The sequence below is a fragment of the Megalops cyprinoides genome, chromosome 1, assembly GCF_013368585.1.
Source record: "Megalops cyprinoides isolate fMegCyp1 chromosome 1, fMegCyp1.pri, whole genome shotgun sequence".
NCBI lineage: Eukaryota > Metazoa > Chordata > Actinopteri > Elopiformes > Megalopidae > Megalops > Megalops cyprinoides.
The window spans coordinates 23,957,205-23,975,482 of record NC_050583.1 but is presented as its reverse complement, the minus strand read 5'-3'; the positions used below and the strand labels follow the sequence as shown (position 1 = coordinate 23,975,482).

General features: G+C 41.3%; 2 protein-coding genes across 2 annotated transcripts; one reads left to right on the top strand and one right to left on the bottom strand.

Annotated features, from left to right (window-relative positions):
- Nucleotides 1-1,613: 1,613 nt before the first annotated feature.
- Nucleotides 1,614-8,480, bottom strand: LOC118793137 (ankyrin repeat domain-containing protein 40-like). The gene is made up of 5 exons (XM_036551574.1): nt 7,772-8,480; nt 6,527-6,675; nt 5,633-6,169; nt 2,799-2,980; nt 1,614-2,001 (listed from the first exon to the last, which is right to left on the bottom strand). The coding sequence occupies exons 1-5, from the start codon at nt 7,903-7,905 to the stop codon at nt 1,852-1,854; spliced, it is 1,152 nt and encodes a 383-aa protein (XP_036407467.1). The 5' UTR covers nt 7,906-8,480; the 3' UTR covers nt 1,614-1,851.
- A 1,463-nt stretch (nt 8,481-9,943) lies between these two features.
- LOC118778721 (luc7-like protein 3) lies at nt 9,944-18,260 on the top strand. The gene is made up of 11 exons (XM_036530373.1): nt 9,944-10,150; nt 12,979-13,045; nt 13,252-13,291; nt 13,377-13,521; nt 13,738-13,812; nt 13,944-14,048; nt 14,435-14,596; nt 14,815-15,158; nt 15,422-15,576; nt 15,836-16,029; nt 17,647-18,260. The coding sequence occupies exons 1-10, from the start codon at nt 10,052-10,054 to the stop codon at nt 15,994-15,996; spliced, it is 1,353 nt and encodes a 450-aa protein (XP_036386266.1). The 5' UTR covers nt 9,944-10,051; the 3' UTR covers nt 15,997-16,029; nt 17,647-18,260.
- Nucleotides 18,261-18,278: the final 18 nt, after the last annotated feature.

Here is an 18,278-nt window from a genome sequence, read left to right as displayed (position 1 = left end):
TTACATTGTCTCTAGACTTGCCAGGAACGCATTTCTATCGGTAAATGATGATTTCACTTCAACAGACTGCAGACAAAACCCCATTAACATACAGCTTGGGTGAAAACATGCCTTTTTATGATATTCCAGGTCAAAATATTCCTGGCAGGCACATTAACACGCCAACCAACACAAATGGGCACTGTGAGGAAACCGAGACATGTGGAAGCAAGTTCTCAAACACAGTACAGTAATTAAGCAAGAGACAATTAATTTTATATAAACAAAAAATGAACTGTCTTCTGTCCACATACAGGCCTAACTGCATCCCCTTACTTTACCTTTTTTTCTCCAATTGTTATGTTTCCATTCCTTCCTAGATAGTTTATTTTTTGTTATGGTATATGTATAAACAAATGAGCAAATAAAAATATTAAGTCACAATAACCACAAAAATAAGTACTCTAGACTCCACAAATATGCTTATCGAATCTGAGAACCAATAGGTAACAATGATTTTTTTTTCCATAATTCCATAAATCACTTGTGCTTCATAACACCCCCTTAATGTCCAATACATTTTAAAATATTTTCAAGGAAGTTCCAGAAATATGGCAAAGTGTCCTCACTTTAAATAAACAATTAATTTCCTGCTTGGATAATTCATTTCCATTCTCTTTGTGAAAGGGATCTCACCATAAAACCATGCCTTGTGACAGTTTTAAGGGTACAAGGCCTCTCTTTACAAAACCCCTTAAAAAGAAGGCAAAAACAAAAACAACTTTCAATGGGAAACACTGATCAGTAGCAATCACATGATCAATTATGTAAATACCTGCAACAATCTTTCTTTGCGCGTCTTTGTGTAACCAGTATGTATGTTTTTGAAGGGTGTTAAGTAAAGTCAACATGAAAGATGTCTGTCTGCAAAAGGGGTTCAAACAAAGAACATTTCACACATTTTATTTGCATTTTCTTTGCCCTGCTCAGCATTTAATATTATTGGCAGAAGCAGACAACCTAATTTACTGAAATTGTGGCTGTATTAATTCGAAGAAATTACACAGATTACTGCCTAGCACTAACCATAAGTGATGTATCCATAATAATGGGTATGTTCCCACACACACACACACTATACCCATATGCATACACTAGCATGATCACTACATTTACGTAAGTCAGCAGTGGGAAAACCTGCACTTCAAGTTGAGCAAATGAAAAAAAGCTACTGTAGAGCACTGACATATGGATACGAATTTTCAGTACCACAGTGTAATGATGTAAAACTGATTATTAGCGCTATGTGATGTCTACACCTGAAAATGCACACAATACTTTTACAATATTTTGTTGCTGGGTACTTCAGGCACTGGTTTAATGAAATCTTCAAAATGGGAAAAGTTCCATTGGCCACTTTATTAATCTCCCCCTCAACAAGACAGATTATAGGTCTATGAGTGCTTGAAACAGCAACAGGGACCTGTGATCAACTTCTCTAAAAACCTATTTGTGGAGACTTCTTCATGAATGCTGTAACAGGAGGAAGTCTGATGAATGCTTCAATGTCAAAGGAAAATGTAAGCAAAACATTTTGTTAAATGAATTGCTCAAGAATCTCCTACACAAATGGCAGTCTGACAACTTTTGAAAGCGGTTTATAAATAAATGGCATATTCCTGTATGTTCCAAGTGTAACAGGAATTATCTCTTGTACTTATAGGCAGCATACCTCTGAGTTGGAGAGCTTGTGAGACAGCAGGATGTATAGTGAAGGAAGTAAATGAATTTCAAAAGATTTTTAGCCAGATGAACCCTTTACCCAGATGCACAGCAGACCAGCCTCTTAGTGTGAGTGAGCTCCACTTCAGTTTAATAGGTGAGCTTGGAGGCCTTCAAGTTGTAGCATGGTTTATCAGTCAGACTGCCCTGTCCTCCAGCTGACAGCAAAGACAGGCTCTCTGCTCTTTCCAGAACAACCTCCAGTTCTTGAAAGTCCTGTAGCCTGGCAACGTCTTTGTCCTGAGGATCATCAAAAAGTGAACATAAATAAACTGAAAATCTAAAACACAACAATAACATTAACAAGAAAACTGAACAAGCAATGAAAAATCATGCACTCATTGACACTATGCGCCAGATTAAAAGTTGTCAACCAAATGGTTCCATTCAGATTTCAAACGAACAGAAAAAAAGTATTTTCCTAGATATAACACCCCAAAATGTTGTTTCTGATGATCTCCCCTGGAACATGTTTTGTATTCATGCAAGCTGAACACAACCATTAAAAAATATCTGCCATTGTCAGCACACACATTTAACTATACCGCTGCATAAGACCAGAGCCCATATATATTGTTTCCTACCCAACACCAGGCCCACAGCCCACTGCCTTTAAAAAATGATCATTTGTATGTGGAGTCACACTACAGGCAAACTAGACTATGCTGTCTGCTTTCAATAACTCTATTATCCTTTGGAGGGCCACAGTGAACTGAAACTAAACCTGAAACGCACTTGAATAGAACACCACCTCACTCGATTTTTCATGTGTCATGGTCTCTTTGGCATGACTTGCTACAAATATAAGATGGTGGCAGACATTAGGTTAAATAAAGAGTTAAAAAAACAAGGCGCCATTTCGCAGGAAATAATGAAGTGGGAAACATGAACAGGCATCTCCAGGATTTCTTTCTGGGGACTGGGTCTTAATGGAGGGATGGGATTCTGGGGACTGGGATTAATACCAGTGGAAGGACGTTACAGCAAAAAGCCCTGCTAGTATGTGGAAAGCAAGAAAGCCGTGGCAGGATGCTCACCTTCCTCAGCATTGTATTTGGCAGCTTGCGGATCTTCTCAACATGGTCCGAGCTAATGCCCAGCTCTCGACAGCACACCCTGAGCAGTGAACGATAAGTCAGCTCCTGCCGGTCCAGCTCCACTTCAATGAAGTCATTTTCCCTGGCATTAGGGTTCTGGATCCGAACCTTCAGTACCAGCTCTGGAAAAGACAAGAAAAGGTACACTTCAGAAGAAGAGCTATTCACTGACATTTGGACAAATCAAGACTGGAATAGCTGGTTAGCTTGAGCAAGCTGACAACATTACGAAAATTGCTTTACATTATTTATTCATCTGGCAGACGCATTTACATTTCTTCATTTGGCAGACGCTTTTATCCAAAGCAATTTACATAGGTTACAGTTCTTTACAATGTTATCCATTTATACAGCTGGATATTTACTGAGGCAATTGTGGGTTAAGTACCTTGCCCAAGGGTACAGCAGCAGTGTCCCAGCGGGGATTGAACCAGCAACCTTTTGGTTACGAGTCCTGCTCGTTAACCACTACGCTACACTACCACTTTAGCGGGCTCCTGATTTTTCTAGAAATCTAGTCAGAAGTTTAGTTCTAGATGCCACATATATCTGCAATGTGTGAGGGGTGCTCAAGATGCACTCGTGAACATTCCCAACAACCAAAAGGAACTGAGCACAAGTGACACTAAAATGGCAGGGGGGAAAGTGGCGGTGACTTGCAGTACCCAAGCACAGTCCATTGAGGAGAAACTCATTGGGCTGTGGCAGGAGCAGGTCTGACATTAGTGCTGTGTCATGCCATGACTGCACAAAGAAAGAATGGAGGAACTGCTCAGCTGCCTGGTTGCAAAGTGAAAAACAGCTTGTAGAAACAGTCTATTAGGCTAACATTCAGTTAACCAACTTAAAGAAATGGGACGGCCAACTATGTTTTTTAACATGTTATGACCTTGCAAAAATTTCAAGAATTCTATTCTCTAAAAGAACTGAGGTGGAAGGTGTGATGTGAAGACAAAGGATTCTATACATACAACTAAACCATTTGAAGCAGAAACACTAAAACCTCACTGTATTCTAAGCAAGGAATTCCAGTAACTTAAAAGTTCACTTGAGAAGATACCTCATTAACTCTGGGAGGAAAAAACACAAGAACACAGCTAACAATTATCACTGAACACACAACATTCAGTACAAATTTAACATACTTATTACCCCCTCATAAAGATGACCAGATATTACTTCTTCCAGGGTTCCCATGCCTTCTTAAACACCAAATTCAAGGACTTTTCTCCCTCAAATTCAAGTACCCAGCAAGGCACAGTTTGTGACACAAACCAAATTTGATTACCACTACAGTGGTAGGGAACTTCTAAATAAGATCTAGCAGGCTTTACAGAAGCTCAAGTACAACAATTCAATGTATTTCACTTCAAGTTTCCAATAAAAATTAAGCTCAAAATGTAGTTACTGCAATCACTATAGTCTGGTAGCCAATACAGATGAATCAATCTTTTATTCCAGTATACTCGGGGGGGAATTTTAGTAATCTTTGTCTTGTTATCTTTGCTATCATGTATTTTTGCGTTTCGAAATTAGCTGTAATGTACTGTAGAAGAGACGACTTGGGCAAAAGGCCTTAATGGAATTTGTCAATGTGCTATTTGGCACTGGTGAGGTGCATAAACTCTTGGACAAATGAGACCATGACTGTTTGAGGAATACCGTATCTGATCTTGACATAACTCACTCACACAGCTGTATCTTGCTCTGGCTAGTAGGCAGGTAGTACGTGAAATAAGTGAAAGTACCGGAGTTCACATGCAAATGGTTTTACAACTAACTATACAAGTGAACCAAAAGCCAGTAACTTCAATTTCTCCTCTCTCCAATTCTCTCTTACACAAAATACCTAACTATGAATTCAAGCACTTTCAATTACCATTATTATGAACCACATCCATTTTCAAAAACTTTTAAGGCCTTATTTTATTCTCCTAAAATTCACAAACTTTCAACGATTGTGAAGGCCTTACGGAAGCCTTGCCTTCAGAATAATCTCAGATGCAATCTGAATTCAGGCCATCAGCAATTATTGGTATCTGTTTCAAATGTGATTAAGTTTCTACTTTCTTATGGGATGGCTCCTGGTGTCACTAGAGGGTGAAATTAGACAGTAATGGAGCGTTAAGTTGAGCAAGCACTTTACATCTCATTTCAAATAAAATAGGTCAGTCACAAATATGCTCAAGCTCTATGAATGCTTACACTGAACTGTCATGTGTTACATGTTTACAGAGCTTAGAATTAGCACTACTGTATGTTCTATGTAAGGAATGTAGGGGTAGAAAATAAAGACCTGACCCTACATCTTGTTCGCAAGGTCAGGAAATGACTTACTACAGGCAGAAATGAGTGGCTGGGACTCTTTCTGCATCCAGACGTGTATAACAAAGTAAGCCATGCCTAGTCTGTAAATATCCTGAACTACTGACAAAATGTAAAGATGGGGTGGTGTGTGGATATTTCAGCTCAAATAAAAATTGTGGGAAATACTTTGATTACAACACTTAAATAACTTTTATCACAAGAGTGCCTTGTAAATAAAAATGTTTCCCTTTTTACAAATGCTTATATTAATATTCCTTCTGACATTTTACTTACCATAACACAAAATTTTATTTGAATCACTGGTCTCTTCATGATTTAAACCCCCCCCCTTAGAAGAAATCATAACGACTGGTCTAGGTGACCACCAGAACTACCACTAGGGCAGAATATATTGCATAAAATAAAAGTTTGCTATACATGTGGGTGTAGCTGATGTTGCGTCTTACCTTGCACATTAACTGGGAATGTGCTAGCGAAGAAGAAGGGCTGGAAGGCAGGCACAGACATGCCGGCCTGACTGCAGTTCAGCTGCGGAGGAACAGGCTGCTGTCTGTTGACAGTGGAGTTGTCTACCTGGGAGCTGGCACTCCCATTGGAAGAGGGAAGTGATGGACACGCTGGCCCAGTCTGTGCTACCGTTTGGGCATGCTCTCTGTGATTGGGCTGGTGGATCTCGGAGACTGGTCTTCTCAAGGCACTCTGAGGACACCCATTCTGCTCTGGCACCGGGACGTGGGCAGCCTGTCTCTGCTCCTCTGTATTAGGGAATGAGCTCGGCTCCTGCTTATTAGGCAGTGAGTGGACCGGGGAGGTGGCTTCCCCACAGACAGGCTCCTGGTCCACTACACCATTGCTGGAAATGTGAGACTCCAGGATCAGGTCTTCTGTGTCAGTCTTGCCATACGGGAACGGCGGGTTTGACAGATAATTGGGGATAATCGGCAACTCTGGCTCTTTCACCTCTGGAACAACTTCTTCTTCCACTGGAATGATAAAAAATCTGTACTTAGCTAACCCTCCAAATTTATTGCCTGCCATTTATGTAAAGGTTTGCTTTTTTAGGCTTCGTGACACTCGCTTGATGTTTTGGAGGCTTGAAGGGGTCAATCTGTCACTAGAATGGGATAATGCTTCTGAAAGTTGATCCATAACAATTTTCAATGATAAAATAAAGCTAGATACTACAAAGGAGTGTGTACACTGTATCACAATTGAAACATATGAAGAGACACACTTCACCAAATAAAAAATAGCATATTTCTAAAAGACTCAAATGTCCAGAAGTATTTGATATGAGCAGGACACAGAATAAAAAAAAAAAAAAAACAATTTTGGCAAACCTCCTAGCAGTCTTCTGATTTCAGGCTTCGAGGTCAGCTGGACTGCTAACTCTCCTTTGGAAGTGAGAATTTCTTTGTCAGCTCCAGAATTCAGAAGGTAGGCCACAACTGGTCCATGGTTTCTCTTACATGCCCAGTGCAGACAAGTCCTATTTAAGAAAAATACGTATCTACCAATAAGTCTGCAATTAAGTAGACCCAAGTTACATAAAACAATTATCCCTAAAATATAACTCAAAATTCAAGTATGCTCGGCATCAAAAACAAAATAATCGCTAGCACTGTTTGTATTAAGAAATGACTTGACAGAAAGTACACAAGCTCCATGAGGACCAAACAGAGTGGTATCAAGTGAACCGATTATATCGGGGGAAAAAATAAGATTAAATGTTAACCAGCTAAAATGGCCCATATCTGTGCTATGAACGCAATACAAAAGAAAGAGCGTTTTATTGGCTGTTGATTTGTTTTCGTCCGTATTATCTTTTTTACTTGCCATAATACTCAGGCCGCGAAAACACCCGCTTGGCTCTTTGCTGGTGTTGGAGAACTCGCCAATTAGTTCGCTTCCACAAGTCAGTATCACATGTAGCATACATTTATACTAGTTCCATAATGTAGCATACATTATTACTCTTTTGTATTATCTGTACAAATATTCTTTACTTAATTTGTATATATATTCTTATTTACGGTTATTTATTTTATTAAGTTTCTCCTTTTCACTCTCACTTACTGAATCCTAGTGTGCTCTTCTTATTCTGATATCTTTTGTATCACCAAGTCAAACTCCTGTGAACATTGTACATTTGGCGAATAAAGCGATTCTGATGACTAACATCACCCCTTGATCAGTTAACTACCATTACAAACCAGACAAATAGTTTGCGGTTATTTGGTCATATTTTGATCATAAACTTAAGTTTCTAGCAAACCATACAGGGCACAGTGCCTCAAAATAACTTTATAAACTGGCTAGGCACCAACACGCTGATGTAAGAGTAGTGATAAACCTGCTTACGTATTTGTTGTTCCCTTCGTCCAGCTAGGTTATCGGCTCACTGTCAGATCAGATATCATGCTTTATTTATAGCTAGCTATCTAATTGGATAACCAATAGCAAGCTAGCAAGGGAAGTGTGTTCGCTTGCTTGGCTGCTTAACGTTGAGTAAGTAAACAGTTTAGCTCGTTAAACTGCTGTGTATTATCTGACACAGAGAACGAAAAGCTTGACATGTCACGTACCATCCATTAATTTCGTTTTGCGAGTTGACATTAACTCCGCTCTCCACTAAGACCCGCACTTCGTCAATGTCTCCGATTGCAGATGCCTCCCTCAACCGCTCCTGCAATTCTTTGTCCACTGACAACACTGACATTTTTGTCAATATATGGCTTCATAAGCGACAATTGTCAACTATTTCACAATGTTTTTCTCTAGCTATATAATTAAGACAAACTACACCACTTTCAGTTAACGATGATGACAGCTTCTAGCCAGCAAGTTTGTTAGCTGGCTATCTTGCTAACTACACACAGCGACCGAAGCAGAGTTAGCTAGCTAGCCATCCAGTGGCTCAGTGCAAACACCTTTAAAGTTAACTATCTACTTAAAACAAATCACACTGGAGTAACCACCGGTTTCTAATACTCTAGCTAGCAAGATCACCGAATTCCAAACTTTCGAAATGCTGACCATCTGGATATTGTATTACAGCTTTCCCCGACTAGCTCATTAACTAGCTGTGTTCCTTCTGCGGTGATTCAACTGAGGTTAGCTAGGTACTCCTCCCCACTGATTTAGGCTACCCAGCCAGCTACATTTGCGGCGCTGAAGCCTCGTCGAGGTTCAGAGCAGATGCGCAGTATGCTCTCTGGGCCAAACCAAAACAGTTGGGCCTCAGCATCGTTAAACAGTGAGCAGTTCTTACTAGTACTGGCAAGGATGGTGTGAAACGAATACATGTTCCTTACAGTTCGCTAACGTTGAATAAATTACTAAGCTTCCGTACGTAAATTTTGAAGAGAGTTAGCGGTGTTCGTGAGCCTTTAGAGATGGCGACTTCAGGCGTCAACATCAGACGTTACCGTCTGATCTCTCGACCAAGGTCCCTCCCATAAGGGGGAGGTTTAAATGTAACAACGGCGAACGGTTTAATTTAGTTCCTACCAGGGTTGTTGGGTTTCCCATTTCGATGGTTGTTTCCCTCAAAAATCGTGTGGATTTAACAAAAATATTAATGTTGAGTTATAATATGTTCTTTGACAGAAATGTAATCTTTGCGATTCTTTAGTTTATTCTTAAAAGATAGTTGGAAATTAGCTGTGGTTTCTATACCTAAATTCTGTTATTAAATCTTGTATAATATTATTCTCCTCTGCAATATTGTATGCAACCTTACTGGTAATCTGTAAGAATAGTCAATATTCCAGTAATGGTTGATTTCTTAAAGATTATGTCTTCATTCATTTTTTTTCTGTCGCAATTTCCATTTGTAATTGGGCTAACTAGGTAGTACTTTACATACTTATTGATTGACACTCTAAAAACAAAAATTATTTGTTTAAATTGACCGTATTGCTGCTGCCTTCTGACTGACCTAATGCAGTGTTTCTACAGGTATACATCCCGAAAATCCTAATCCTAAAAGTTAATAACAGTGGAGGAAACTTCATACATGTTCATACATACATGTTCATACATGCAGTTGTTATTTGAGAAGCGCTAGCTGCACCCCAGTCAGTTGTCATCAAAAAAATCATCAGCATTGACACGAGCATCATTAAAAATAACAGGTTAGCTAGCTCACTGTTCAGACGTCATCTCGACTGTTACCACCTCAACATCAGCTGTCACTTCCAAAAATTCACCCACTATCTTTTTCAGAACAGGATCATATTTATTTACCTACAAAATTTATAAACCTGATTCAGCAAACAGTCAGTTGTGAATAGCCAAGAGTTTAGAAGTATAGGCTGACATTATTTAGCTAGCTACATCAATTGGCTAAGGAAAGTTTTTAAAGGATAACTTTAAATCAGCCCACACACATTGGTATATACTTTATTTTTTCATTCTGTACAAATCGACTTCCAACTGATAATTACCATGGTCAGCAAATAGCCAAAACAAGCATTTTATGCCACCTTCTCAATGAGTACATACAGCAGCAGCCTCATGGAGGGTGTATGGGGAAAAAAATTAAAATCGAATCTCCGCATTACATTTAGCTGCTATTCAAATGGAAGTGTTGACAGTGCATCGTCGAATATCTGCATTTTACTGGAAGCTTTGTCAGTGTGAAACGGATTAATGGGTTTGTCCACAGGAACACGGAAACTGCAGAGATCTCTGCTTGACAACCAATTAAAACGCGCGTTCATAGGTCTTTCCTTACCCATGATTCAGGGCTGCATACATCGTGTACTGTCCGCCATTTTGTAGGTAAAATCAGATCAGCTTTCAAGGCGAAACCGCTAAAAGAAGTACGTTTCACTCGTGAGGTAGTGGGGTAGCTCGCAAACATGATTTCCGCCGCCCAATTGCTCGACGAGTTAATGGGTCGAGATAGAAACTTGGCCCCGGACGAGAAACGAAGTAATGTTCGATGGGATCACGAGACCGTAAGTTATTATTATTTTTTGGCAGCTCATAGCTAGCAAGGGGTGTGTGGGGCAGCCTACAATGTGTGCAAATGCCCAGATTTCGAGCAGGCCTGAACGTTGTTTATCAGTGACGATAATATTTGCGATTTAACTCACTTGTTGTGATGTCCAGCAGATTTTTTTTTTAACCATGGAACTCTATCTTTTAGCTCTTCCTCCTATCTTGCTAATAAACTGCCCGTTGCACTGTATTGGTGCAAGCTCAACGTTACACCACATTGTGTTCCAGCCGGGCCTTAGATAAAAATTGACTGATGAGCTATTTACCTTTCTGGTCAGCGGTGTTCCCCACTTTGTAGCGAAGTTATTTAGCTTGCGTAAGTTAAAGTGCAAGTTGTCTAACGTCAACGACTGTTGTCAAACGCAGGATGAACGAGCGGGAAATGTGTCTGGTTACCCAGCGAGATATGCTAAGGTAACTGTGGATACAGCAGCTAGTTATCGCGCTAGCTAAGGGAAACCGCGGTAATCCGCTAAAAAGCTAGCGACTCAAGACGGCTGAACCTGTTAAACTTAAGGACAGTCAGCTACGTAGCCAGCATAGTATAGCGAAACTACACTCTCCATGTAGAAGGGAAGTTGACTGGAATTAAGACTGATCAGGCAGTCTGGTGCCAGTTGGATAACAGTTGCTACCCAAACTGGCATGGCTTGGTTTTGAGTTCATGTACCGTTAGTTACAGAAGGTCGAATGATAGGAGGTTGTATCTAGCCCCCTGGTTTTGACCAGGTTCAGTCCATACCTCTCAATTCAAATGCTACTGTAGCTAGATTAACCACAGTGAATCCTGGCTGTCCAGCATGCTAACTACATATCAGGGCTGGACAGTCTGATTCAGAGTTGGAGCCAGGATTTAGCAGTTTACTGAAGTGAAAGGTTTCGTGTCCCTTTGTGAGATTGTTCGTATTGTGTTATCGGTCCATGTATTAAGTTGGATGTAAAACTTGACTTTCAGCCCAGACAGGGGGGGGGGGGTTGGGCGACAGTTGGGGACAGGGGACTGCCATTGGAGAACATTTATTCCCTGTTACAGGCTAACTGTGGGTTGTGTGGGTCGCTGAAAACAAGAGATGCCTTCTTGTAACGCCCGATGCAACTTATTGGAACAAAAGAAAATAGCTCTGGCAAAGCAGACCTGTTCTCATACACAATGAGGCGCTGGCAGTATGAGAGGAATGACCACCACTGCTCAGCCGTGGGGTGCTCATCTCAGACAGTATGTAACTGCACTTATCTGTTCCATCACACAGCAGGATCCTACCCACTTGGGGTCAAGGTGTATGCACCGTTCTCTCACACTCTTGGGCCCATACACCCACACCAGCTCCCCACAGTTGAACTCCTGCCCTTTTGGTGTATTGGTCATACAGGCACTTATGTCTGGCTCCAGGCGAATTTGTGAACTCTATCCAGTCGGTCTTGCAACTGTTGGGCTTACTTGGGGCCAGCAGGAGCCTGAGGTGCATTAGGCGGGCCACCGTAAGGAGCTCCAGCAGTGTCCTAAGCTCATGACTGAGCATCAGCTGCACAGGGGTACATTTGATGGTCTCTTATACTGCAGTCTGGAAGGCTATCAGTCCCATGGGAAGCTTCACACATCCCAGTCTTTCTCATCTTATGCTACTGCCAGGCTGAGCTGGGTGCGTAATGTGCAATGAGTCCATCACTCTGTGGGTGGAGGGGTGTAGCGCGTGTTTTATGGATGCCCAATTCCACAGCTCATGGAACACTTTTGATTCAGAATTTCAATCCTGGTCAGAATGCAGCTTAGCGGGGTCCCCAAACCCTGCTGAAGAGACCCTCTACTAGTGCTTCACAAACCATCGGGGCCTGCTGATCGGGGAAGGCATAGGCTTCTTGACACTTGGTAAAGTAGTCCAAGGCAAGTAAAACAAATCGATTTCCCCTGGTTTAGCGGGGATATGGGTCCAGGAAATCCACCGCTACTCTGTCCATGGGGTCTCCCACTCTCTACAGCTGCAGAGGCACCCTTGATTGATCAGGCAGGCCTTCTGAGCAACACGGGCATCACACTGTTGACAGAAATCCTCCACATCTCAATGAGCGTTGCTCCCAATAAAACGTTTGCCACAAGCGCCGCACAGTCTTCGTGCACTGTGTGACTTGTGGTGGGCAAAAATGATAGTTTGCTCTATGCAGGTGTGTAGGCAAGAAAAAAGTTGTTGTGGCCTGGTTTCCCTAGTAAGTGGTTCAGTAGCTCATATATTACTTACTTATATGTGCTAACTGAAACTAACAGGCTGAATAGTCGACAGCACAATAACTTTAGCACCATTTCCATTCTATCACCATTTGTGGAAGCATTTACCGTCTTCATCTCAACCCAGAAGAGGCCATTTGGTAGAAAAACTATAGCTAATGCTCTCTAGAATTGCGCCAGTTGAAGACCATCATCTTGATGTATTTCAGTTTTGTATAACTTGTATGCACATGAATGAAAAGCTAGTCTACTATAGAAAACAAAATTTGTCTAATATTGTTTTCAGGATAGTTAAACTCTGATAGTCTAAGCTCCCGCCTGTAAAATGAAAGTGTTATGATAAGTAATGAAATGTACAGTGTTATAATGTAATGGAGGCTGCATTGTAAGACTCTCCAACTTGATTACTCTTGTTAGTCATGGAAATGTCAAAAAGTGGTGTTGATAAGTGTATCTAGGTACAGCATCTTGATTTATTTCAGTTTCTAGCCCACCAATATTATACATGCAAGGGGTTGATTGTTTATATCTTCTGTTTGATTTTCATTTTATCTTTTTTGGCAGGTTTGCAAGTATTATCTGTGTGGATTTTGTCCTGCAGAATTATTTACAAATACCCGATCTGACTTGGGTAAGTGAATATTTGTTTTCAGTTAGGGTTCATTACATTACATTACATTACATTATTTCATCTGGCTGTCTAGTGAACTCAGCAATACTGAGCAAAACATTGGTAATGTTTGAATATGGCACTGTAGAACCTCTTTGTTTTTACCCGCCTGCATATCTTCTGCATTAGCCCGCATATTGAAGTTTGGAATATTCTTCCCTTTTCAGGGCCGTGTGAAAAAATCCATGATGAAAACTTGAGAAAACAGTGAGTAGCTATCGCTTTTGCTCTGATTCTGATACGATATCAGTAAGCTGTTGTAATTGTGAATGCTACTATGGTGTTGTTGCAGGTATGAGAAGAGCTCTCGTTTTATGAAGGAAGGGTATGAGAGGGACTTCCTGCGGTACCTGCAGAGTTTGCTTGCGGAAGTGGAGCGAAGGATCCGTAGGGGCCACGCCAGACTGGCTCTGTCACAGGCCCAGCAAAACTCTGGAGTGGGTGCCATTCTCAGTCCTCAGTAGGCGTAGACCTTACTTTTAAATACAGAAAAGTATTAAGTCAACTATATACATCAGTGATTGTAAGGATCCCTTATGAAATGGTTATGCACAAATGGCTTCTTTACAGTAGGATGCCCTTGTAATTATTCCTTTCAGTCTCAATAAGAAGTTGTGCCTTCAAAATATGTGTTAATCTAATTTGTATAACAGGGACCAGGACCCTCGGGAAAGAATGAAGAGAAGATCCAGGTGCTTACAGAGAAAATCGAGGAGCTTGTGCTTCAGGTATAGTGTCAATGAGAATGGTTCCAATGTTGCTGGAGTCCCCTCAGCTGAGCAACAGTGTGTGATAGACAGTAGTGCTCAGAGGGGAAAATGTATTTCTCAGCCTGTTCGCTTTTGGGTTTTGTGTGCAGATTGAGGAGCTGGGCTCTGAGGGCAGGGTCGAAGAGGCCCAGGGCATGATGAAGCTTGTCGAGCAGCTGAAGGATGAGAGAGAGCTGCTAAGCTCCACCACTTCTGTGAGTTGCCCCTCTTGCTGGAGCTCTTATAAGCTACTACATAGCCGTTCACGTACAAGAACTTGCTGATTCTTGAGTGGGTTTTTGTTCAGTTCTTCTGCTTGATGGCTGCAGGTGCTGTGGATGCCCATATGGAAATGAAACATATTGTAATATATATTAATATATTGACCAAGAATGACTGCAAACACATAAAAACTTAAATGCAATGCTGAAATTATATTGCGATATACCAATATCGATACACGTTTTCAATACATTGATTGCGCTAAAAAAATTAATTCCCTAAAATATATTCTCAATACATTACTTTTTTGTATGGGGAACATTTTTTCTATCTTTTGAGGGACTATCATTTGGTGAAAGGTTTTCCAAATTTATTTTAGACAATTGAAAACTTTGCGGCCCAAGAGAAGCAGATGGAGGTTTGTGAAGTGTGTGGGGCCTTCCTCATCGTGGGCGATGCCCAGTCCAGAGTGGATGACCACCTGATGGGCAAGCAGCACATGGGATATGCCAAGATCAAGTCTACTGTAGAAGAGCTCAAAGTAAGCATCATTCAGCTGTGACTGTTGCATTTTTTTTAACAGGGTGTTGTAAAATAGCATCAAAGACTATTTGAGCCACAGGTGGTGGTGTTAATGATTTTTTTGTACCAGAGGGAAAGGCAGAAGCTGTAGTCATCAGCAGCCAATGAATAACCCAGTGAGGATTATGAGTGGCTTATAATGCTGACATGCCTGCTGTGCCTATCTTTGCTCACCAGGAGAAGCTACACCGGCGGCCAGATGACCCAGAGAGAGACGACCGAGGGAGGAAGGAGAGAGAGGAGAGGGAGCGAGAGAGGGAGGAGAGGGAGAAAAAGAGGCGGAAGGAAGAGGAAGAGAAGGAGAAGGAGAGGGAAAAGGAACGGGAGAGGGAGAGGGAGAGGGAGAGAGAGCGCGAGAGGGAAAAGGAGCGAGACCGGGAGAGGGAGAGAGAGCGTGAGAGGCGTAGCAGACGCAGCCACTCTCACAGCCGCCACTCCAGCAGAGCAGCGGAACGCAGGAGGAGCCGGTCCAGGGAGCGCCGGAGGTCCAGGAGCAAGGACAGGGAGAGGAAACGCAGCAGGTACAACTCCCCAGCACATACAACAGCCTTTTTTAGGCTTCTGAGTCACTGATCTGAATATCCAGTCTGCCTGGGAACTACCCATCGTGTAATTATGTTAATAATGAAGTAGTCACTTTCAAATTCCATTTAGTTTGACTGCTATTGTAAGATTTTTTTGTGGTCTGCTCTGTAGGAGTGATTATACTGTATCCAGTAAAAATTGCAGTCAGATGTCTTGTCCTCGTGCAAGCTAATGGGGGGTGGGGGATGGTGTATATTAGGAGCCGGGACAGAGAGAGGCGGCGTAGCCGGGACCGTGCAGAGAGGAGGCACCGATCACGCAGCCGGGAGAGGCGGAGGTCCCGCAGCACGGAGCGCAAGTCCCACAAGCGCAGGAGCCGCAGCAGAGACCGGGACAGGAGGTCCAGAGACAGAGGTGAGAGACCTTCTGAGAAGGGCTGTATGAAGGACTCTCACACAGTTGGCTCTTAAACTGACTTTTGAATGGCGTAAAAACAGTTTGTTTGCTCTCACTCTATCTCATGCTGCTGTGCATGAGACTAAGAATTGAGACACAAAGAGCTAAGACTCTTGTCAGGCAGTCTTTAGTTCTTAATCCTTCCATTTGCAGCCACAATCCTGCTTATAAGAAGTGTGCTGTAATTGTAATCTTGGTGGTGCAATGTCTCCCCTAGACCGAAAGGATGCGGATGAGAAAAGCAGCAAGAAAACGGGTGGCGAAGAAAAGCCCAGCGAGGTCCCCAAAGCTGAGCCAACGGAAACGGGGGCCCCCAAGGCTGAGCTGAATGGCACCAGTGAAGACGTACATTCTGAAGGTGACACTCAGTCCAATTAAAACTGATCTGATAGGACCTCAGATCAGGCCCAGGTAAGTGTAATCTCCTGCCTGGCTTGGGTCCCCTCCCTTTCCTTTCTACTTTTTTTTTTTTTTTTAGCTGTGTTTTTGATTTTTCCCGTTTTTCACAGTGCAGTGTAAGTATGCACGGAAGAAGATGGAACTAGACAGATGAATGAGAAGAAAATAGAAACAAACACAAACCGAGAGGAAATACCAGTGTAGTCCTGCAAAACATGTTGGAGGTACTTCGTTTTGTATGAGCCATATGTGCATTTAAGTTACTTGGAGAACAAATAATAATCCAGAACCGACAGGAGTTCAGATTGTGCCTCTGTACTATACTATAGGTGTACTATAGGTGAAACGCAAATGTTTATTAAAGCACATCTTTTGTGACTGAAATACTTAGTGCTACATATTTGTCTCCATTCTACATATATAGCTCAAGTCATTTATCTTTAACAAAGCATTTTTTTTTCTAGATCTCTCATTTAACCTCTCCCTTTCTATAGTGATTGAGGCAGGCCAATGGATCTGTTTTTAATTTGTTTGTGAATGCAGTCTGATAGTATTTTTTTCCAATGACAAGGATGTTTGCAGTTTTGTGCTTCATTGCCTTGCATTCTAATGCAGTTTGCTCTGAAAGTCGAGAGCCAATAGCATTGGGATGGTGGAAGTGTAGGGTTAATGAATTATTGCAGCTGACTTCCATACCTCACACAGCGTTGGTGTTGTGAGCGACCCATGAAAAGCCAAATTAAAAATCAAGGAAACTGTCAAACTGTGCAGGTACTCACCCCAGGTACTCCTTTCTCTACCAACATCAATGTTTGAATGCTGTTGCCTGTAAACCTTTTTTAAAGCTTGCTGTTGTATTTTTGTATTTGTATTTTGTTTGATAGATTTAAAGAGCTTTATTACATTTTCCTTTTTTTCTGTGTACTTAACTGGCGATTCAGTCAGACAGCAAAGTGGTTTTCGCAAAATTTTAGGCGGTATTTTTCGTTACAAAGCATTTGTCCTTTATTTCATCTTGAAATAAAACAAATGGGTATTGTGACAAAAAGCTACAGTGCCTTAATTTCCTTGTTGATCTGAGAGGTCAGATGAACCCCCTTGCCCTTTGAGTGAATCGCCCCCTTACTTGTAAATTCATTATCACCATATGTTTGCACAAACAATGAGCAGCGAATCCGCAGTACCGGTTAGAATATCAAGACCGTATCAGAAACCTGTTAGAACAGCTACCATATGAGTTAAAACCTTAATCTGTGCCTTACGTTTTAGAACTAATGACTGGCCATCCAATATACAAATCATCTCCAGCACTATCTGGAGAATAAATGGTGTTGGAGAAATACAGAGCACTATGAATGAACCAATTATATATATCCTAAATTCTAACTAAAAAAGTGGTTGGGATGTTTTTTTTTTGGGGGGGGGGGGGGGGGGGCAGCAGTATATATATTTGCACATGGTGATTAGTGTAATGTCCAAATGAAAACAAAATATTTCATTTAAGGTGTGAAACTGGTGAAGGGCTGATGCACTTACAGTGCCTTTATTTTTGTGCTTTTATCTGCTGCTACAGAAAGTGTGGAGTCTGCTGTACTAACGGGGTATTTTTTGAACATTTGTACTCATTAGGGTACGTCATGAGAAGGAAGACCTGAAGATTGCCTGTCCAGAACCTGCTACTCTGCTGCTTAAAACAAGGTGAACCAGAGATGTAATGACCAAAAAAGCTAATGTAAAATAGATATAGCCCCTTTCCTCTTATTTTCAGGACTGCCCAACCTTTAACATATTTTGTGCATAATTCATAACATATGCAACCACAGAGTACATGAAATCTGGTATTCAGTTGTGTAATTTCTGCTAATATTTAGTAACAAAAAATACAGATGCTGTACATGTGGCTTGTTTGTTTTGCAAGTTCAGTTTTTTCTTCATTCTCCCTGGTGTATCAGTTTGTGGAAGCATTTGTACAGTGTTTTGACTAAAAACATCAACTAGTTTCCCCAATAAAATTTGACATTCAGATTTCTGCCCCTTTGTGTAAGGTATCTTGAAGGATGTAAGGATCACCTCTAGCTTTAAGTTTTGTTTTGATCAGATCGAAAAAATGTGTATATTTTGTGTTACATTGCAAATAAAAGGTACAAAACTGGTGCTGTCGTACTGTTCGAAATTGTTGCTTTTGCAGTTGTTCAACTACCTGACAAGTTATAGATGAGGACAGATCATGCATTGAAACTTTTTTTAATAAAGACTTAAAC